Source organism: Octopus bimaculoides, chromosome 8 (assembly GCF_046866305.1).
Source record: "Octopus bimaculoides isolate indiv1 chromosome 8, ASM4686630v1, whole genome shotgun sequence".
NCBI lineage: Eukaryota > Metazoa > Mollusca > Cephalopoda > Octopoda > Octopodidae > Octopus > Octopus bimaculoides.
In genome coordinates, this window is record NC_142935.1 from 90,710,044 (window position 1) to 90,734,022 (window position 23,979).

At 39.8% G+C, this 23,979-nt stretch overlaps 1 protein-coding gene across 2 annotated transcripts in view; it reads left to right on the plus strand.

Annotated features, from left to right (window-relative positions):
* LOC106881243 (mitogen-activated protein kinase kinase kinase 1) overlaps positions 1-23,979 on the plus strand; it is a 251,732-nt gene that overhangs the window by 172,639 nt on the left and 55,114 nt on the right. For both annotated transcript variants that reach the window (XM_089356790.1, XM_089356789.1), the window contains exons 3-4: positions 17,785-17,931; positions 23,536-23,751. In XM_089356790.1, the coding sequence (XP_089212916.1) occupies positions 17,785-17,931; positions 23,536-23,751 (363 nt within the window). The remainder of the gene's footprint in view (positions 1-17,784; positions 17,932-23,535; positions 23,752-23,979) is intronic.

A 23,979-nucleotide genomic window follows, 5' to 3' on the forward strand; every position in this document is an offset into this window, starting at 1 on the left:
CTGCTTTCCATGCTAGCATGGGTTGGACGATTTGACTGAGGACTGGTGAAACTGGATGGCAACACCAGGCTCCAATCTGATTTGGCAGAGTTTCTACAGCTGGATGCCCTTCCTAACGCCAACCACTCAGAGAGTGTGGTGGGTGCTTTTACGTGTCACCCGCACGAAGGCCAGTTAGGCAGTACTGGCAACGGCCACGCTCGAAATGGTGTATTTTATGTGCCACCCACACAAAAGCCAGTCCAGGGGCACTGGCAACGATATCGCTCGAAAATCCTTGCACATGTCACGGGTACAAGTGCCAGAAAGGCGACGCTGGGCACAGGTGCTATCCCGATTTCGCTTTCGCTTGCCCCAATAAGTCTTTGCAAGCTGAGTTTCATGTCCAATGAAGGAGACGACGTTATATATATATATATATATATATATATATATATATACATTTGTAATATAATATGTAACAATTATTTTGTTGCCATAATAAAACTCTGAGTTCCGGATGTATATATATATAGCAATAAGGAAATAGAGGGGAATATGAGGTGCTCATCAACTTGCAGACACTGTATTCTGTTGATTAATCTGTTTATTTTATAACCAAAATGACAAAAAGACAATATACAGACACTTATGACATATCATGTCATATCAACAATTGAGATTTCAAATTTAAAGGACATCTAGCAATTGGAGCAATTGCTAAATTGGAGCACTGCATAGTGGTGTGCAAGAGAGACGATTGCGCTGGTTTGGACATGTGGTGAGAATGAATGAGGATAGCTGCATGAAAAAGTGCCACTCCCTAACAGTTGAGGGAACCCGTGGAAGAGGTAGGCCCAGGAAGACCTGGGCTGAGGTGGTGAGGCAAGACCTTCGAACATTGGGCCTCACCGAGGCGATGACTACTGACCGAGACCTTTGGAAATGTGCTGTGCGTGAGAAGACCCGGCAAGCCAAGTGAGATCGTTGCCAGTGCCCCTGGACTGGCTCTTGTGCGGGTGGCACATAAGATGTACCATCCTGAGCGTGACCATTGCCAGTACCGCCTCACTGGCCTTGTAGGGTTTTCGAGCGAGATTGTTGCCAGTGCCCCTGGACTGGCTCTTGTGCGGGTGGCACATAAAAGACACCATTTCGAGCGTGGCCGTTTTCGTGCGGGTGACACGTAAAAGCACCCACTACACTCTCTGAGTGGTTGGCATTAGGAAGGGCATCCAGCTGTAGAAACTCTGCCAAATTAGATTGGAGCCTGGTGTAGCCATCTGGTTGCACCAGTCAGTCAAATCGTCCAACCCATGCTAGCATGGAAAGCGGACATTAAACGATGATGATGATGATGATGATGATATATATATATATATATATATATATATATATATATATAGTATATGCTCATACACACACACACACACACACACATTCATTCACTCATCTATTGAATATCATTACCAACATTAGAATAATCTTTTCTACTCTAGGCATAAGGCCTGAAATTTTGGGGGAGGGGGCCAGCCAATTAGATCGACCCCAGTATGCAGCTGGTACTTAATTTACCAACGTCGGTGGAGTTTGAACTCAGAGCGTAAAGAAAGACACTGTGCAAAATTCCTTCGGTAGGTGTTTTGGAATACTTACACTGAAAATTCTGATTTGTCCTGGTCAAAGTATTCTTATGACACTGTGTGGGGTTCAACCATTGCATTGAGGCATTAATTCTGAACAAGTGTTTAAGATAGAATTTTCGTGGAACAAATCTTCCCAGTCATCATTAACTTGTTTAGCACATTTGGTGTTCTTCACTATCTGCAAAATAATTTCATATTCTCTGATATTAATATACCATAACCCTTTGTCTCTCAGAAATATTTTCATAAGTTTGTCCTATACATCCATGCTTGTTTTCAGACTTTTATTTGGCCCTTCTTTCATACATCCTGAGTAATAAAAATCTTTCCTTTCATAAGTCCTAAGTTACTCTAGTGGTTGAAAGAAATTGGGAATGTATATCATATATGATACCTGGGTGCCAGGGAAATATGTCCTGTGTATCACATGTGAATATACATGACAGATAAAAGGTTAAAAACCAGATGTACTTTGGCAGACTTGCTGAAAGAATATGAATGGGGATTGAATCTTAATACAAAGGGATTTACTGTCAAACCAGTATAGTCTTTAGAGAGTTGATTATTAACTGAAAATATTTTTTGAACTATAGGCTTTCAGTTCTGAAAGACATAAATTGTTTATTGGGTAATTTATGAAATTAAGCCAATTTGGGATAACAGTACAGAAATTAATAGTTTCTATTTATGTAACAAATTATGAGTAGAACTAAAACTTAATTTAAGAATACTCCTATTAAATATCTCATGATGTGCCTGATTCCCTTAAAAATACTTATAAGTAAAGTAATGCTAGTGACACTTGTGTTCACATTAAGATAGAATGGAATCTTGAAGTAAATAACTTGACTTTTTTTGTCTTCTCTTGTCTGAGAAATATTTATCGTCATCGTCAGCGTCATCGTCATCATCATCATTATCATTATTAGTATCTATTTTGGATTACCTTATTATTTTAAAACAATTTTTTGTTGCTTTATATGATTTTACATAGTAACTACCCTTCCTGCAAACTTTAACTGCTCAGTTTGTAGGTGGGTCATACCCAAGCTCTAGATGAGCCAGCTAGGTGGCGATCTACTGAATGATGAACACAAAATAACTCTAAATGAATTGAGATTTTCCTCTTAGCTGGAGAAGGAAAACAAAAGAACCCAAGTGGCAGTTATAGACAATACTCAAAGAAGGGAGATAATTTCATAGGAATTAATTAATTTCACAGTAAACCACATTTTCATGCTTAATGAGGATCTATGATTTTTGTTATTGGACAAGAGGACAGTTATGGATATATTCTTGTGTTATTAGATTTTATCAGTGAAGCATAGTCTTCACGAAATTGCTTTTATCAGTGGATAGAGAACGTTAGATGAATGAATGGTAAGAGTTTTTGCTAGTATAATCTGCATTAATGTGGAGGCGCAATGGCCCAGTGGTTAGGGCAGTGAATTCGTGGTCATAGGATCGCGGTTTCGATTCCCAGACCGGGCATTGTTTGTATTTATTGAGCAAAAACACCTAAAGCTCCACGAGGCTCCGGCAGGGGATGGTGGCAAACCCTGCTGTACTCTTTCACCACAACCTTCTCTCACTCTTACTTCCTGTTTCTGTTGTGCCTGTAATTCAAAGGGTCAGCCTTGTCACACTGTGTCACGCTGGATATCCCCAAGAACTACGTTGAGGGTACACGTGTCTGTGGAGTGCTCAGCCACTTGCATGTTAATTTCACGAGCAGACTGTTCCGTTGATTGGATCAACTGGAACCCTCGACATCGTAAGCGACGGAGTGCCAACAACAGTCTGCATTAATACAAAAAGTATATGAAGCAAGGCGTTAGATTGCATTCAATGATGATACTTCAGCTCAGGAGTTTAGGAGTTTTGGGGGTATATAAAGTTACACACTTGTTGCTTTTACTTCCTGGTCAGCTCTGGCCTCATTATGAGTCAAATAAATGAAGCTGGTCCCATAGTTAAGGCATAGAGAACTAAGTGGAAGGCTGGCTTGTGGACAACACAAACAATACCAATGCCGTAGACACTGCCACCACTAAAACCGGAATCGGCACCAATAATATTCATTTCAAGTTTTGGCCCAAGGCCAGCAATTTTGGGGGAAGGGGCTAAGGATTACATCAACCCTAGTGCTCAACTAGTACTTATTTTATTTATCTGAAAACGAGGAAATGCTAGAAATTGCAGCCAAATCTTTCTCAACCTACACATAACCACTGACACCACCATTACCATCATAACCATCACCATCATCCTTTTTTAATGTCCTCTTTTCCATACTTGCATGAGTCGGATGGAGTATCTTGAGTGCGGTGGATTTTCTATGATCAAATGCCCTTCCTTTTGCCAACTCTCACCTGTTTCAGAATAACGTAATATTTTCCTATAACAAGACATGTTTACATGGAATGTTGGAAATGAAGGACACTGCTTAATTGTTGGTGACACTTGTTTACAACTATCAAGCAATATCATAGCAAGGACACACACACACACACACAATAGGCTTCTTTCAATTTCCATCTACTAAATTCACTTACAAGGCTTTGGCCGATTTGGGGCTATAGTAGAATATACTTGCTCAAGGTGCCATGCAATGAGACTGAACTTTGGTTTGGAAGCAAACTTCTTTAGCTCATCCATGCCAGCACCCTTCACTTACAACCATTATGTGTGTGTGTATTCTCTTATTCTCTTATTCTCTTATTCTCTTATTCGTTTCTTTCATCTCAATGAGGCCATGCTAGAGCACTGCTTTTAGTCAAACAAATCGACCCCAGGACTTACTGTTTGAAAGCCTAGTACTTATCCTATCGGTCTCTTTTGCCGAACCGCTAAGTTATGGGGACGTAAACACAGCAACATCGGATGTCAAGCGATGGTGGTGGACAAACACAGACGCACAAACATACACGCGCACACACACACACACACACACGCACACACACACACATACGACGGGATTCTTTCAGTTTCCGTCTACCAAATCCACTCACAAGGCTTTGGTCGGCCCGAGGTTATAGTAGAAGACACTTGCCCAAGGTGCCATGCAGTGGGACTGAACCTGGGACCATGTGGTTAGTAAGCAAGCTACTTACCACACACCCATTCCTGCACCTATGTATACATGCATACATACATACATACATACACACATGTACATATACACATACATTTATATTTATATAGATATGCATATGCACACACACACACATACAATAAGCTTCTTTCAGTTTCCATCTGCCAAATCCACTCAAGGCATTGGTAGTAGAAAATCCTTGAAGAAACTTAGGAAAAAAACAGAAGAGCCGAAATTTGGTAATGTAGTCCTATATACATTCTATCTAAGAAAAGGAAATAAAATAGATGGAATGGTCATGGCTGCAATGAGCATTAGTCTACATACTTATTACTTTATTGTCCACAAGGGGCTAAACATAGAGGGGACAAACAAGGACAGACCAAGGGATTAAGTCGATTCCATCAACCCCAGTACAATACTGGTACTTAATTTATCGACCCCCGAAAGGATGAAAGGCAAAGTCGACCTTGGTGGAATTTGAACTCAGAACGTAACGGTAGACGAAATACCGCTAAGCATTTCGCCCGGCGTGCTAACGTTTCTGCCAGCTCAACGCCTTAAGTCTACATACTGCTTACCACTACACACCACACCACAGCCATCACCACCATAGCCATTCTACAACCACTATATACTACTACCTCCACAGCTACTACCACCACCATCACCACCAATACCACCACCACCACTGCCGCTGCCGACACCACCACCATCATTATCATTGTCATCTACCTCAGCACATGTTTCACTAACGCCCCCCCCCCTATGTTAACTCCACCCTAAAATTTCTGAAAAACCATCAATCTTGTAACAGACGTACATCCTTGTGTACACGTATATGTCTACGTACAGGCATAGATGTACACATGTATGTGTACTTGCATAGCTACACGATAGCATACACTTCCAGATATACATGTAGCCATTCTTATACACACACACACACACACTCACATAGGATGCAGATTGTGAAAACAAACATTTATCTGAGCATCTTTATCTCTCTCTCCCCCTCTCTCTCTCTCTCTCTCTCTGTCATTCTCTTTCTCTCTCACTCCCCTCCCAACATTACTTCATTCCCATGCTGGTGGTGGTGGTGGTGGTGGTGGGTAGCAGTTAAGGGCAAGACAACAAAAACAAGAAAGAAAAAACACATAATCCAGAACAGCCGATAAGAAAAATCCAACTGGCATCATCACCACCACCACCACCACCACCACCACCACCACCACCACCACCACCACCACCACCACCACCACCACCACCACCAACAACAACAACACAACCACCACAACCACCACCACCACCATCATCACCACCACCACCAACACCATCACCACCACCACCACCACCACCATCACCACCACCACCACCACCACCACCACCACCACCACCACCATCATCATCATCACCACCACCACCACCACCACCAACAACAACAACACCATCACCACCATCACCACCAGCAGCACCACCACCACCACCACCACCAACAACAACAACACCATCATCACCACCAGCACCACCACCACCACCACCACCACCACCACCACCACCAACAACACCATCACCACCATCACCACCAGCACCAGCACCACCACCACCACCACCAACACCATCACCACCATCACCACCAACACCAGCATCATTATTGTCATCACCATAATATCTTTATAACATCGTCATTATAATCATCATCGTTGCCTGCAACATTGGCACCATCATCATCACCATCATCACCATTAACAACGACACTGTCAGTGTCATCATCATCATCATCATCATCATTGGAGTTATCATCATCTACATCTTCAACATTATTCTCATCACCCCCGTCATCTTTATTGTCATCGTCGTCATTGTCGTCGTCGTCGTTGTCGTCGTCGTCCTCCTCCTCCTCATCATCTCAAAGATAAATATAAACCTCCCCCCCTCCACACACACACAAACACACTGCTTCCTAGTTGAATGTGGTGTAAAGACATCAGCTGTAGACCATCTTCCTTCCCTGAAGGCCAGCAATGAATGAAGAGAGGAAAGGAATGAGGAAGTTGTTTGTGTAAGGCACAATTCTCTTCTACCTACTCATCTTGCTGTTTCATTTCTCTTGAAATACATAGAATTTCCCCCCCAAAAAAAACGCAAAAAACAAATAAATATATACATCAAACTCACTTATTACTCCTATCCCCATTCGTGTGTGTGTGTGTGTGTGTGTGTATGAATGCATGCGTGTGAAAAACGGCGAATCGTTAGCTGGCTGAATCGTTAGCACGCCGGGCGAAATACTTAGTGGTATTTCGTCTGCTGTTACGTTCTGAGTTCAAATTCCGCTGAGGTCGACTTTGCCTTTCATCGTTTCGGGGGGTCGATAAATTAAGTACCAGTTACGCACTGGGGTCGAGGTAATCGACTTAATCCCTTTGTCTGTCCTTGTTTGTCCCTTCTATGTTTAGCCCCTTGTGGGCAATAAAGAGATAAGAATGCATGTGTGTGAAAGTCAAAATTTTTTGTGTATGCATGCGCACGTGTGTGTGTGTGTGTGTGTGTATGAATGCATATATATGAAAAGCAAAAGTTTGTGTGTATCTGTGTGCATGCACGTGTTCCTTCTTATTTTTTTGTTTTGATATTTTTTTTCAAATTTCTTGTATCTTTGCTTTTGTTTTAAAGAATTTTAATGCATACATACATACATACATACATACATACATACATACATAGATACTCTTTTTACGTATTTCAGTCATTTGACTGCGGCCATGCTGGAGCAGCGCCTTTAGTCGAGCAAATCGACCCCGGAATTTATTCTTTGTAAGCCTAGTACTTATTCTATCGGTCTGTTTTGCCGAACCGCTAACCTATGGGGACATAAACACACCAGCATCGGTTGTCAAGCAATGCTGGGGGGACAAACACAGACACACAAACACACACACATACACACACACACACACACACACATATATATATATATATATACATATATACGACGGGCTTCTTTCAGTTTCCGTCTTCCAAATCCACTCACAAAGCTTTGGTCGGCCCGAGGCTATAGTAGAAGACACTTGCCCAAGAGGATTTTTTTTTTAAGTCACACAAATCGACCCTAGGACTTTTTTTTTTAAGCCTAGTACTTATTCTGTTGGTCTCTTTTGTTGAATTGCTACATTTCAGGGTCATAAATAAACCAACACCAATTGTCAAGCATTGGTGGGAGACAAACACAGACACAAAGATAGACACACACACACACACACACACACATATATTCTTTTGTGCTTTTACTTGTTTCAGTCATTTGACTGCGGCCATGCTGGAGCACCACCTTTAGTTGAGCAAAGTGACCCCAGGACTTATTCTTTGTAAGCCGAGTACTTATTCTATCAGTCCCTTTAGCTGAACCGTAGATTATGGGGACGTAAACACACTAGCATCAGTTGTCAAGCGATGATGATGGTGGTGGGGGGGGGGAGACAGACACACATACATATATATATATATATGTATGTATACAACAGGCTTCTTTCAGTTTCCATCTACCAAATCCACTCACTAGACTCTGATTGGCCAGAGGCTATAGTAGATGGCACTTGCCCAAAATGCAACACTGTGGGACTGAACCGGAACCATGTAGTTGGTAAGCAAGCAACTTACCTCACAGCCACTCCTGCACCTATAGCAACTTACCACACAGCCACTTCTATATATATGTATGTATATATGATGGGCTTCTTTCAGTTTCCATCTACCAAATCTATTCACAAGGCTTTGGTTGGCTTGTGACTATAGTAGAAGACACTTACCCAAGGTGCCACACAGTGGGATTGAACCTAGAACCACAGAGCCACGCCTGTGTCTAACTGTTACCTTACTTTTTATCACAAATATCTCCATTGCTAATTTATATTCAACTAAAAGTGTCAATAATGATAGAAAAACACAGCTTGCAGTAAACCAGGGAAAATCGCAGATAATGTAGTAGGGTGACATGTCTGTTGTGTTTGCCTTGTCAGTAATATTTAATTTACCAATCACAACCACTATCACCACCACCATCACCACAAACCACCACCACTACCACTACCACTACAAACAACCACCACCATCATTACCACTGCCACCATCACCACCACTGCCACCACCACCACCACCACCACCATGACCATCACAACCACTGCCACCATCACCCCCCCACCACTACCCTCCCATCATTTCCACCACTATCATCACTACCAAAACCACCACCACCATCTCAAACTGCCACCACCCCAAACCACCACCCCCAAATCACCACCACCACAAACCACCAAAAATTACTACTACCACTGCTACAACCACCACCACCATTACAAGTCATCACCATCACAACAACCATCCTCATTACCTTTACTTTTCACCATTTCCACCACCACCACCACCACCACCACCACCAGTGCAGTGCCATTGATCTTCAAACCTAAATATGCAATGCCACGCTAGGCTGTAGAAATCATCTTTTCTGCAGACTGTGATCTGGTTTATGTGGCTGACAAGGCTGAGTGCTAGGAGGGAAGGAAAGGAGAGGGAGAGGGGGGAAAGAGTGAGTGTGTGGAGGTGTGTGTGTGTGTGTGTGTGTGTGTGCTGATGAAGGGGCTGAGTGAGTGTATGGGTGGGGTGAGTGAGATGACATTCTTGGGATAGCAAGGAATCTCTTTCTTACTTTCTCTTCAACACAAGAATGTTTGTCAACATCTTTATTATTGCTGTTGTCATCATAACCACCACCACCACCACCACCACCACCACCATCATCATCATCATCTGTCTTTTTATCCATTCAGGGTCAATAAAATAAAGTACCAGTCAACTTCCAGGGATCAGTGCTATCAACAAACTAGTATAATCATTATCATCATCATCATATTTAAAATCCTTAACTGTATTCAATTATATTGGTCCTCCATCACCTCCACCTCCTCATCATCATCTTTCTCCTCCTCTTCTCTCATCTACCCCTCATCCTCCCCTCCTCCCTCCTCTTTCCCCTCCTCCCTCCTCTTTCCCCTCCTCCCTCCTCTTTCCCCTCCTCCCTCCTCTTTCCCCTCCTCCCTCCTCTTTCCCCTCCTCCCTCCTCTTTCCCCTCCTCCCTCCTCTTTCCCCTCCTCTTTCCCCTCCTCCCTCCTCTTTCCCCTCCTACCTCCTCTTTCCCCTCCTCTCCTCCCTTCCTTGGTAAGTAGCTTGCTTACCATCTACATGGTTCCAGGTTCAGTCCCACTGCATGACAGCTTGGGCAAGTGTCTTCCAATATAGCCTTGGGCTGACCAAAGCCTTGTGAGTGCATTTGGTAGAAACTGAAAGAAGCCCATCATGTATGTATATAAATGTATATGTTTCTTCCCCAACCTTGCCTGACAATGGATGCTGGTGTGTTTACGTCCCCGTAACTTAGCAGTGTCAGCAAAAGAGACTGATAGAATAAGTACTAGGCTTACTAAGAATAAGTCCTGGGGTCGGTTTATTTGACTAAAGGCGGTGCCCCAGTATGGCCGCAGTCAAATTACTGAAACAAATAAAAGTGTATATATAATTACATGTATAGCTGTCACATGAAAATGACAGTTGCATGAAACTCACGTCATAAGAAATTCTGGATCTATTTTAAAACGGGGGCACCAGTTTTCATTAATGTTTTATGTAGTGTTTTTGGTACCGAAAGACTTTCAAACTTCGTATACTTATCTATTTTGTGTTATAGAACAGAAAAAAATTTTTGTATTCGAATTTATTTCATGTAAAAAATTGTCTTATTTCGATAATTTCTACTGATCACTGACGTCTATTCAGTTGAAAACAGTTAGCGCTGTAACGGTGTATATCGTATTAATCCCCTAACCCTAACTAGACTGTTAACCGTAACCGTAACCCTAACCCTAACCCTAAAACTAACCCTAACTCTAGAATCCGAACTCTAAAATTGTTACACACATAGATACGCACAGCGTAATTTATTATATAAACAATATATGCGTATAAATTACGATTAAACCGGATGAAATATGTCACAGGGAATAACATTTTTATGACCGCCCAGCAGTAACTCTATTCAGCTGAATAGACGTCAGTGATTGGTTGAAATTACAGAAATACGACAACTTTAACATAGAATAACTTGCGAATTCCTTTTTTTTGTTAAGAAGACTAAGAGTAAAAGATGTTTTATATGACACATTCTACCAGTGTCCCAAGTTTCAAAGTGTTTCGTTAGTGTTTCGTTAAGAAAATACTGGTGCCCCCGTTTTGAAATAGATCCGAAATTCTAAGTTTCAGTTTCTATAAAAATGCACTCCTCTCTCATGCATTTAACATAAACTAACATGTGCATATATATATATATATATATATATATATATAAAAACAAATAGTAAATGAGTATATGCATATATACGTACAGGTATGTGCATACCGACATCCACCTGTATGTATAGGTGCATATCTGGGTACAGGACATTGCAAACAAAACGTAGACAAGAAAACACACAAGCCACATAGAGAACATTTTCCTTCATCAGCTACCCCCGTTTTAACCCCGGCGTTTCGAAGAGCTGGGTAGGACGCATCGTTAAAACGGCTCTTCCCATGGACCGCAAATTAAATTTGTATACACAAATTAAACCTTGCCATAGAGGAATGTAGTGGCGGACAAAAAACAAGACAGGAAAACAAACGGAAAGGCTGTACGGCCAGACGGGAAAAATTATGTGTGTATGAACGCTATATTCATATATGTAGGGTTGGCCAAAAGTCACCAGACAGTAAATCAAAATTCCATAAATATTATCTGTAAGTCTGTATTGACTTGAATGGAAAAATGTGTCGCTCAAGAAGGACATCAGTTTGAACAGTTTTCATGATGTTTCATATTTAGATGCTTTTATTAAATTCATTCAGTTGTTAAACATAAATAAATCTTGAAATTAAATGGGTTTGATTTACTGCCAGGTGACTTTTGGCCAAACCTCCCTCTTTCTCTCTATATATATACAAGATAGAAAATGTCAGAAAAACAGGTCAGTTATTCCTCCACAATGTTTGTAAATTCTTAAATATATCTCCTTCTGTGTATATATATATACTACCAAACAAACATGATATTTATTGAACTCATAATACTTTTTATAGTCCCGTTCTGAATACTTTCTTAAATACTTTCTTGTAAACTGTTTTTAACATTTTCTTATTATTATCAAAGAATGTATAACTGTATTTTAATACTTTTTGTGATAACCAGTACTTAACACAACTAAACTTATACAAAGCTTTACATTTTACTTTTGACAATCTATCTTTAAAATTGCATTTTCAAACCTTCTTTTATATAAATAAATATATATAAATATATATATATATATATATATATATATATATATATATATATATATATATATATATATATATATATATATATATATATATATATATATATATATATATATATATATATATATATATATATATATATATATATATATATATATATATATATATATATATATATATATATATATATATATATATATAGGCGCAGGAGTGGCTGTGTGGCAAGTAGCTTGCTTACCAACCACATGGTTCCGGGTTCAGTCCCACTGCACCACTGCGTGGCACCTTGGGCAGGTGTCTTCTACTATAGCCTTGGGCTGACCAAAGCCCTGTGAGTGGATTTGGTAGACGGAAACTGAAAGAAGCCCGTCATATATATGTATATATATATATATATATATATATATATATATATATATATAGGTAGATGGCCCTGCTCAGTATGTAGAAAAGGAGTAGGTAGTAACTCTATAAGATGTACCCGGTGCAAGCTATGGACACATAAGAGGTGCAGCAACATCAAAGGCAGGTTAACTAGCAAGTTAGTTTTTGTTTGTGGCAGATGTTCAGGTAGATGGCCCTGCTCAGTATGTAGAAAAGGAGTAGGTAGTAACTCTATAAGATGTACCCGGTGCAAGCTATGGACACATAAGAGGTGCAGCAACATCAAAGGCAGGTTAACTAGCAAGTTAGTTTTTGTTTGTGGCAGATGTTCAGGTGCAATAAAGACTGCAAACAAACAGGAAACAACTTCTATCTCATTCCAGGGTGAAAAACTAGAGGTAGTCGATAGCTTCCGCTATCTGGGCGACCAAGTTAGTAGTGGGGGTGGGTGCGCTGAAAGTGTAGCTGCTAGAATAAGAATAGCCTGGGCAAAGTTTAGAGAGCTCTTACCCCTGCTGGCGACAAAGGGACTCTCACTCAGAGTAAAAGGCAGACTGTATGACGCATGCGTACGAACAACCATGCTACATGGCAGTGAAACATGGGCTGTAACTGCTGAGGACATACGTAAGCTCGCAAGGAATGAAGCCAGTATGCTCCGTTGGATGTGTAATGTCAATGTGAATACCCGTCAGAGTGTAAGTATCTTGAGAGAAAAGCTGAACATTAGAAGCATCAGTTGTGGCGTGCAAGAGAGACGATTGCGCTGGTATGGACATGTGGTGAGAATGGAGGAGGATAGCTGCGTGAAAAAGTGCCACACCCTAACAGTTGAGGGAACCCGTGGAAGAGGTAGGCCCAGGAAGACCTGGGCTGAGGTGGTGAGGCAAGACCTTCGTACATTGGGCCTCACCGAGGCGATGACTACGGACCGAGACCTTTGGAAATGGGCTGTGCGTGAGAAGACCCGGCAAGCCAAGTAAGATCGTTGCCAGTGCCCCTGGACTGGTTCTTGTGCGGGTGGCACATGAGATGCACCATTTTGAGCGTGGCCGTTGCCAGTACCGCCTGACTGGCTCCTGTAGGATTTTCGAGCGAGATCGTTGCCAGTGCCCCTGGACTGGCTTGTGCGGGTGGCACATAAAAGACACCATTTCGAGCGTGGCCGTTTTCGTGCGGGTGACACGTAAAAGCACCCACTACACTCTCTGAGTGGTTGGCGTTAGGAAGGGCATCCAGCTGTAGAAACTCTGCCAAATCAGACTGGAGCCTGGTGTTGCCATCCGGTTTCACCAGTCCTCAGTCAAATCGTCCAACCCATGCTAGCATGGAAAGCGGACGTTAAACGATGATGATGATGATGATGTATGTGTGTGTATATATTTGTGTGTCTGTGTTTGAGCCCCCCCCCCCCCCAACATCACTTGACAACCAATGCTGGTGCATTTACGTCCCCGTAACTTAGCAGTTCGGCAAAAAGAGACCGATAGAATAAGTACTAGGCTTACAAAAGAATAAGTCCTGGGGGCGATTTGCTCGACTAAAGGCGGTGCTCCAGCATGGCCACAGTCAAATGACTGAAACAAGTAAAAGAGTATATATATATATATATATATATATATATATATATATATATATATATATATCTGGCACTCTGTCATTTATGATGATGTGGGTCCCATTTCATCTGATCAGCAGAACAGTCTGGTCGTGAAATTGACATGCAAGTGGTTGAGCACTCCACAGACATGTGTACCCTTAACATAGTTCTCAAGGAGATTCAGCATGACACACGATGTGACAAGGCTGACCCTTTCAAATACAGGTATTACACACTTTTTGCTAGCAATGTGAAATAAAATGTCTTGCTCAAGGATATAACATGCCTCTCTGGGAATCAAACTCATGACCTTACATTTGAGAGCCGAATATCACTAACTACTAAGCCATGTGCCTTCACCACACACACACACACACATATATATATTCTGTAAAAAGTCGTGGGTAAGGCCAAAACAATGCGAAGTAAATGCAAGGCAAATCACAAGAAAACAAATATGTGAATTAATGTAGACTTACCTTGTATTCAATATTTCGAGGTTACGACCCCATTTTCAAGAAATTGACAAATGTTGCCGATGTGCGTGTGTGTGTAAGCATGTGTGGATTGGACATGTGCAGATAGGTGTTGCTATAACAACCACCTAATTTCCTGTGTATATTCATATATATCCATATATATATATATACATATATTTACATACAATAAGAGAAAAGAACTTGAGCTTGACTTTGGTTTTTCGTTATTACGTTAGTTACTTGCTTCAAGATTTGGTAATGAATAATGTCATATAATGAATGCAATTGGTAGATGCAGCTTATTAGTGTACCATGCTTAATCAAGCCCAGATACTTCCTTAGACAGACAAAGGAATAGCATTTATAGTGTGACCTCATTTATTACTGAATACAGAAACATGTAACTGGAGTAATAGACGACTCAGTCTCTAGTGGATCTAAAGAAGAAAGTGAACAATCAGGATGTATGGAGAAGGTTCATTGTCCATTGTGCCAACAACACTGGAGGATATAAGAGCTAAGAAGGTAATAAAGGACTTCCAAGTTCAAGCCCACGTTTTTTCTCTTTTTACTGATGTGCTAAAGATGATGAGCTGACAGAATCGCTAGCATGCCGGGCAAAATGCATAGCGGCATTTACATTGTCTTTACATTCAGTGTTCAAATTCTGCTGAGGTTGATTTTTGCCTTTTATATTTTCGGGGGTTGATGAAATAATTACCAGCTGAACACTGAGGTCGATGTAATTAACTTACACCCTTCCTGCAAACTGCTGCTTTTCATCCTTTCGGTGGGGGTTGATAAAATAAGTCCGTGATGAGTGCTGAGGTCGATGCAGTCGACTTGCCGCTGCCCACAAAACCGCTGGTCTTGTTCCAAAATTTGGAAACATCATTAAGAGGCCCTCATTTTTCAGCTAGATACAACAGGGAGAATTTGGGAAACATGGAATGGAGTGGTGAAGACTAATACTAAGATGCTGTGATGAATGAAGAAGATGACTAATGATCAAAATGATTAATAACACACATTACTAGAGGACACCAAATTACCTATGCAGTTGAGTACTGGGATCAATGTACTTGATTATGCCCACCTCCCAACAAATTTCAGGCCTTGTGTCTGTAGTAGAAACTATTATTGATGTGCTGTTTATGTTACATTATAATCCTTTCCAGGCCACATAGAATCCTTTGAAATGATGCAATGGTTGGAGTTTAATGTGATTACTAATAAGAGCCGCAACCTAAATGGTAACTTTTTCATGCACTGAGCACATCCATTCCTATGTGTGTGTACTTAAACCCAGATTCACATACAACAAACACGCACACACACACACACACACACACACACATGGAATAGTCACTTCTGATAAGCTTTAATTTTAAGCAAAACTAGACTAGTATGGTGATTTCACTCAATGAGGTAGTTATCTCCCCTGTCAGTGCATAGACCTGTACTTTTTGTCACCTTCATTATTTTATATATATATATATATATATATATATATATATATATATAATCCAATAAATCATATTCAAGCAGAATAGTATATAGAAGGAATTATAATTCAAGCTGTGTCCTTGTGTAGCGCTAAAATGAGGCATCCATAACATTTAAAATTTCTGGTGAATTCTATTTGCAAAGTAATTTACATATCAAAACAAAAAACTGGAAAAATATAAAATATACCAAATTTTTCCAGTATTTTGTTTTGAGACACACAATAGCCTCAAACACATATACACTCGTTCATATGCACACACACACACACACACACACACACACACACACACACACACACAAATACATGAAAATGCATATCACTCCATGAAATGCACACATTAGGTTGCTTATACACATACACACTCCCACACGCACACACAAAGGCCCACATAATTTTAAGCTTACCCACACATACATTCACACACACTCACCCCCATTCACACATACATGCTCACACACACCATTCTCACATACACATACGCACTTGTGCACACTAGTTCAGTCGGGTGATCGTTATTATCTTCCCTTCATTCAGCCTCTTTCTTCCAGTAATTTCATCATGTTGAACCATTAATCTCTACATCTTTTTTTCTTTCTCTGTATTTTTTTATTCCCTCCTTTTTTCTTTTCTTCACAATCCTTTTTGCCGAAGAGCATAGGCTCAAAAGGTCAAAGACTTTTCCATTCTTACTGAGTGTTGAACTAATACACCTGCTTGTTGTTCCTTCACTTGTCTTCACCTTTTGTTTTCTGTAAATTTGAACTATACACACACACACACACACATCATGGTATCAACCAGATTAGTGGATGTTGTTACACATTGCTAGTCACGATGAACTTTGCATCATTTTAGCTGTCGAAAGATGCCAGTTCGCTGGCTAGGCTCGTAACCTAATATATATATTAGCCTGCTAGCCTAGCCAGCCGATATATATATGTGTGTATATAAAAATATATTTTACGGAGATGTACTTGCATAGCAAGTGACTTGATCTGAGATCGTGTGCTGAAACAAAAACAATTGCAGCGTGGAAGGTGTTTATAAGTTATTTAAAAAACACAAAAACCGTTAGATTCACTTCAATATTTAAATTTAATTTGTGTCAAAATACTTTTGTCGCTTTGAAATGGCTTATAAACACCTTCCACACTGCAATTGTTTATATATATATATATATATATATATTAAATATATATATAGGGTAGCAAATATTTTTACAAATTTCACTACCAGTGTTCTAGCATGTATAAAAAAAAAATTCGAAACCAATAGGTATAACCGTAAAAGTTTTTATTTTTTCATTCCCTTTGAAATTGCTTAAATTTTTTGGTTTCTGTCGTTTTGACTGTCTCCTAGAGCGTAGAAATTGCCTGTAATAGGTAATTTCTCTTGTGTTTAGATATATATATATATATATATATATATATATATATATATATATGTATATATATATATATATATGTATATATATATATATATATATATATGTATGAATATATATGCGTATATATACATACATGAATATATATATACGTATGAATATATATATATATATATGTATACATACATGAATATATATTCATACATATATACATACACACTTACAAGTGTGTTTGTGTTGATTTACAAGTAGAAAGCAGTATTCAGTACACGTAGTAGATTTTATTCATTTGTAGCAAATATGTCTTATTCTTTTTTTCAATTCCTTTTTTATATATTTTTCACAGAACCCAGTTAATGGAGTTAGTGAAGTATTCAGACGCAGGGCCCAAATGGCCAAAGAGTCCCCTTTCACACAACAAGTTGTTAACACTGGACCTCTCTCACATGGACCTTCAACAGTTTATCGACGAAGATTTTCACCATCCAACTCAGTAAGAACTTTTGAGCTTTTGGTCTTTATTTGTTTTTATAACATAGGTGCATGCATGGCTGTGTGGTTTAAAAAGATTGTTTCACAACCATTTGGTTTTGGGTTCAGTCCTACTGTGTGGCATCTTGGGCCAGTGTCTTCTACTATAGCCCCAGACTGATCAAAGCCTGGTGGATGGATTTGCTTGGCAGAAGCTAAAAGAAGCCCATCATCATCATGCTGGTATGGGTTGGATGTATATGTGTGTATATATATATATATATATATATATATATATATATATATATATATAGAGAGAGAGAGAGAGAGAGATACAGTGGAGGTGCAATGTTTCATTTGCTAATAGGAATTATTAGGTTTTTACATGTTAGATAAACATGTAAGAAATTTCCTATTAGAAATTCTTCAGACAGAGTGCCAAATAGTATATTATTCAATTCTCTATTACAAATTCTTTGGACAGAGAGTCAAATAATGTGTTTGGGTTGTCTCTGTATATAAGTGTCTCTGTCATAGAAGCAATGTAATTCATTTCCAATATTCTGTGAAAATATGTCTGGCCACTGGGAATTAATTATCACCTCGCTTGGAAACAGATGAGAGTTGGTGATAGGAAGGGCTTCCAGCTGTAGAAAATTCCGGCCTCAGTAATCTCCATTGAATCCATGCAAGCACAGACGAATGGACATTAAAATGGTGGTCATGATGATGATGATGATGGTGATGAGGATGAGGATGATGATGATGATGACAATGACGATGATGACAATGACGACGATGATGATGATGATGCTGGTGATGATGATGATGATGATGATCCTTCATAAAACAAATATTTTGTTTTTTGTTGTTCTAGTTGTAGTGGTGACTGTTTGAGTGGTGTTGGTGGTGGTAGAGGCAGTGGTTGTTGAGGAGCTGCTTGTTACTGTTGTAATTGTTATTGTTGTGGCGGTTGTTGTGTGGTGGTTCTGGTGGTTAGTGTAGTTAGTGTTGATGTTCTAGTAGCCACAGTATAGCTGAATGGTTAAGAAATACATTTCACAGTCATAAGGTCCCAGGTTCAATCTGACTACGTGGTATCTTTGGCAAGTATAATTTTTCTGCAACCTGAAGTTGATCCATACCTTGTGAGTGAAACTGGATAGATGGAAACTCTGCTTATCCTATAACTTGGGGCTCCACCCTGACATCCTATCCTTACTATTCTGTCTTTTCCAGCTTCATTACAGCAAGATTTAACTCTTATTTCTTGTAGGCTTAGTGACAATGTAGAGCAGATGCAATGAACCCCCCTCCCTTTGATTGCAAGTTAGATATCTTCCACATATTTGAAATTATCTACTGATGAACTCTCTAGGAACTCTCGAAAGAAACCCACTGCTGATCAAACAAATTTATGACCGACATTCCATTCATGACTATCCCACCTTTGATACAAAGGACTACTTAGATATTGTTTCCTCATCCTCCTTCTCCCTTTCTCTCTTATTTTACTTCTTTATATTATCCTTCTCCTCCTCTCTTCCTCCTCTTTTCCTCTCCTCCAGCCCTGTGTCAACCTTGAGCGGGCTAATTTTTTATGAAAACCATTCCAGATATGACTATCTAGTCTGTTTTGTTTCCAGATACATTTCTTCTAGGACTACATTTCTCGAACATATACTTCTATCTAATCCCTTTTAAACAGTAAGATATGATTTAAGGGTGATTTGCCTGCTATCTTTTGCAGATCAGGCAACCACATGCAGTCTCTACTACTATCCTTCTATATGGAGGATAGTAATAACACCGAGGTGTTCTGATAGTTTTAGCATGTGACTGTGTGGTAGGAAGTCTGCTTCCCAGCCACATGGTTCCAAGTTCAGTCCTACTGCGTGGCACCTTGGGCGAGTGTCTTCTACTATAGCCTCAGGTTGACGTAAGCCTTGTGAGTGGATTTGGTGGACAGAAACTGAAAGAAGCCCTTCATATACATATACTTGCATATGTATATTTGTGTATATGAAGGACTTCTTATGTATGTATGTATGTATGTATTTGTCTGTCTGTCTGTCTGTCTATATATATATCTATGTGTGTATGTCTTTGTGGTTGTCCCTCCAATACCACTTGACAATCGGTGTGGGTTTGTTTATGTCCCTATAACTTAACAGTTCAGCTAAAAGAGGCCTGATAGAATAAGTACCAGGCTTTAAAACGCAAAAATACTATGGGTCAGTTTGTTCAGCTAAACCATTCAAGGCAGCAATCCAATGATTGAAACAAGGAAAAAGATAAAAATAAAAGTATGATAAGACATGCCTTGACATATAGAATGGTAAAGACAGCTTGGTCATCATCTCGTTTGACCAGTCTGTCTGGACATGTTACATCTAATTTGCTGTCCATTTTATTTATCTTGTCTCTCGTGATTTGGTGTGATATAACCACAGAGAGAAGCAACCAAGATGAATTTTGTCCAGCATGTTAATTAATCACTGTTCATTAATTATTTTGTTCAGATATTCTTAGCCTGTTTTGATTATTCTATAAATCCATAGTCAAATGAGGACGGATAAGCTTAATTAATGAACTAGAGTTCTTTCATAGGCTAAAATTGGTTACTGGGTTGATGTTATCATTGGAGATACTTAACAAATTTATGATGAAATGAATTTTCTTGGTATGGCACATGTGTGGTGGCTGTGTGGTAAGAAGTTTGCTCCCCAACCACATGGTCTTGGTTTTACCTTTTTACCTTGGGCAAGTGTTTCTACTATAGCCACAAACTCACCAATCCTTGTGAGTAAATTTCAGCAGATGGAAAGTGAAAGAATCTTGTCATATATATATATATATATATATATATATATATATATTGCTGACGTGGCTGATGACAATACCACCTGATTGGCACTCATTCCAGTGGAACAATAAAAAGCCCATCCGAGCGTGGTGTGTAACCAGCCCACTTATGAGTACCCCTCAATCATTGGGCAATAAACTTTGCCTGTGAAGACCTATTGAGGCAAGTGAAATCAAATCAAAATCGCTGACGTGACCGATGACAGTACCACCTGATTGGCACTTGCACCAGTGGAACGTTAAAAGCACATCCGAGCGTGATTGTTGCCAGGGTCATGGATTGACTCCTGTGCCGGTGGCACATAAAAAGCACCATTCAAGCATGATCGTTGACAGCATTGCCTTACTGGCACGTGAAAAACAACATTCGAGTGTGGTCGTTGCTGGTGCCACTAGACTGGCTCCCATGCAAGTAGCACGTAAAAAACACTTGTTGAGCATGGCCGTTGCCAGAATTGCCTGACTGGCCCTCGTGCCAGCGGCACGTGAAAGCACCCACTACACACTCGAAGTGGTTGACATTAGGAAGGGCATCCAGCTGTAGAAACTTTGCCAGATCAGATTGAGCCTGGTGCAGTCTTCTGGCTCACCAGTCCTCAGTCAAACTGTCCAACCCATGCCAGCATGGAAAGTGGACATTCAATGACGACGATGATGATGATGATATATATATATATATATATATATATATATATGTGTGTGTGTCGTGTTTTTCTCCTTGTCTCCGTATTCTTTCTGTTGAAGAGCGTAGCTCGAAACGTCAAAGACTTTCCGTATTCCCGAGCGTCATACTAATATATACTTTTGTTATTTACACCACCTGTCCTCGTCTGTTGTTATTTTTTGTATATTCTCCCATATATATATATATACACACATACACATACACACACATATATGTACATGCAAACATAGGCATAGGAGTGGCTGTGTGGTAAGTAGCTTACTTACCAACTACATGGTCCCAGGTTCAGTCCCACTGTGTGGCACCTTAGGCAAGTGTCTTCTACTATAGCCTCAGGCCGACCAAAGCCTTGTGAGTGGATTTGGTAGACAGAAACTAAAAGAAGCCTGTTGTATATATATATATATATATACATATATATATATATATATATATATATATATATATATATATATATATATATATATAGATATAGATATATATATATATGTATATATGTGTCTGTGTATGTTTGTGTGTCTGTGTTTGTCCCCCCAACATCGCTTGACAACTGATGCTGGTGTGCTTACATCCCTGTAACTTAGCGGTTCAGCAAAAGAGACCAGTGGAATAAGTACTAGGCTTACAAAGAATAAGTCCTGGGATTGAATTGTTCGACTAAAGGTGGTGCTCCAGCATGGTCGCAGTCAAATGACTGAAACAAATAGTAAAGATATATATATATATATATACATATATATATATATATCATCATCATCATCATCATCGTCGTTTAACGTCCGCTTTCCACGCTAGCATGGGTTGGACGATTTGACTGAGGACTGGTGAAACCGGATGGCAACACCAGGCTCCAATCCAATTTGGCAGAGTTTCTACAGCTGGATGCCCTTCCTAACGCCAACCACTCAGAGAGTGTAGTGGATGCTTTTACGTGTCACCCGCACGAAAACGGCCACGCTCGAAATGGCGTCTTTTATGTGCCACCCGCACAAGAGCCAGTCTAGGGGCACTGGCAACGATCTCGCTCGAAAACCCTACAAAGGCCAGTCAGGCGGTGTATATATATATATATATATAAATATATATATATATATATATATATATATATATATATATCATCATCATCGTTTAATGTCCGCTTTCCATGCTAGCATGGGTTGGACGATTCGACTGAGGACTAGTGAAACCAGATGGCGACACCAGGCTCCAGTCTGATTTGGCAGTGTTTCTACAGCTGGATTAGCCGGATGCCCTTCCTAACGCCAACCACTCAGAGAGTGTAGTGGGTGCTTTTACGTGTCACCCGCACAAAGGCCAGTCAGGCGGTACTGGCAACAGCCACGCTCATCTCGCTCGAGAAACCTCATGTGTCACCCGCACAAGAGCCAGCCCAGGGGCACCAGCAACGATCCCGCTCATATATATATATATATATATATATTTTAATGGCTCTTTGTTTAATCAGCTCTCACTTGTTTCCAAACAGTGTGTTTGTTCCTCATGGTCAGACATGTTTTCATGGAAGATTGGAAATTAATAACACTGTATGTTGGTGCCACTTGCTAATAAGTATCACGATGTCAAGACAAGAAGGCATGCATGCACACACATGCGTACACTCACATACACACAAACACACCGGGCTTTTTCAGTCTCTATCTGCTAAATTTACTCACAAGGCTTTTTGTCAACCAGGTGCATGAAAAGAAAATTCTTACTCCATGTGCCATGCAAAACAAACTGAACTTGAAATTACATGGTTGAGAAGCAAATTTCTTAACCACACATCTATGCATGAATTTTAAAATGAAAGCTCCATCATTTTTCTCAGTACATATGTATCCTCATAGATTTTTATTCACTGTCAATTCACCTCTGTTATTACAATGTTGTCTATCTCTGATATAAAGATTTTCAATGAGGCAGACTGCTGCAAACAGTTATTTACTTTAACTCATTTGTGAAGTGGTTTATTCAATGGAAGCTTAACTAGTGTTTGAAAGGAGGAAATTTGAAGTGATGACCAGGTATGGATACTTGTTCTTTAATTTCATCTCTGTTAACTTATCATTTCAGTTTCGAACACAACAGACGTCTGGTGTATATGCCTATCGCCGTCTCCTTTCGCAGAACATCTCTGCATATCTGACTAGTAACAGTGAGCTGACACGGAAGAGAATCGAAAAAGTACAACGAGCTCGACTTTATCTCCTGCAACTTACAGGTCCCAATTCCTTTCTGATTGGTGGAGATTCACCTATACACAAGTTTAAAGTTATCATTGGACCACAGGTATGAGTATGTGTCAATGCATGTGTGTCCCTGTAAATATGTGTGTGTATATATGTGTGTATATATATGTGTGTGTGTGTGTGTGTGAGTGTATGAATGTATGTGTATAACTGCCGTTTAGTAAACAAAATTATTTCATAATACTTAAAAGTTTTGTGGAATTGACATTAAAATTGACTAAACTTATCAATGAGACTAAAATAATCTCTTTTGTTAAACACGAGGAGA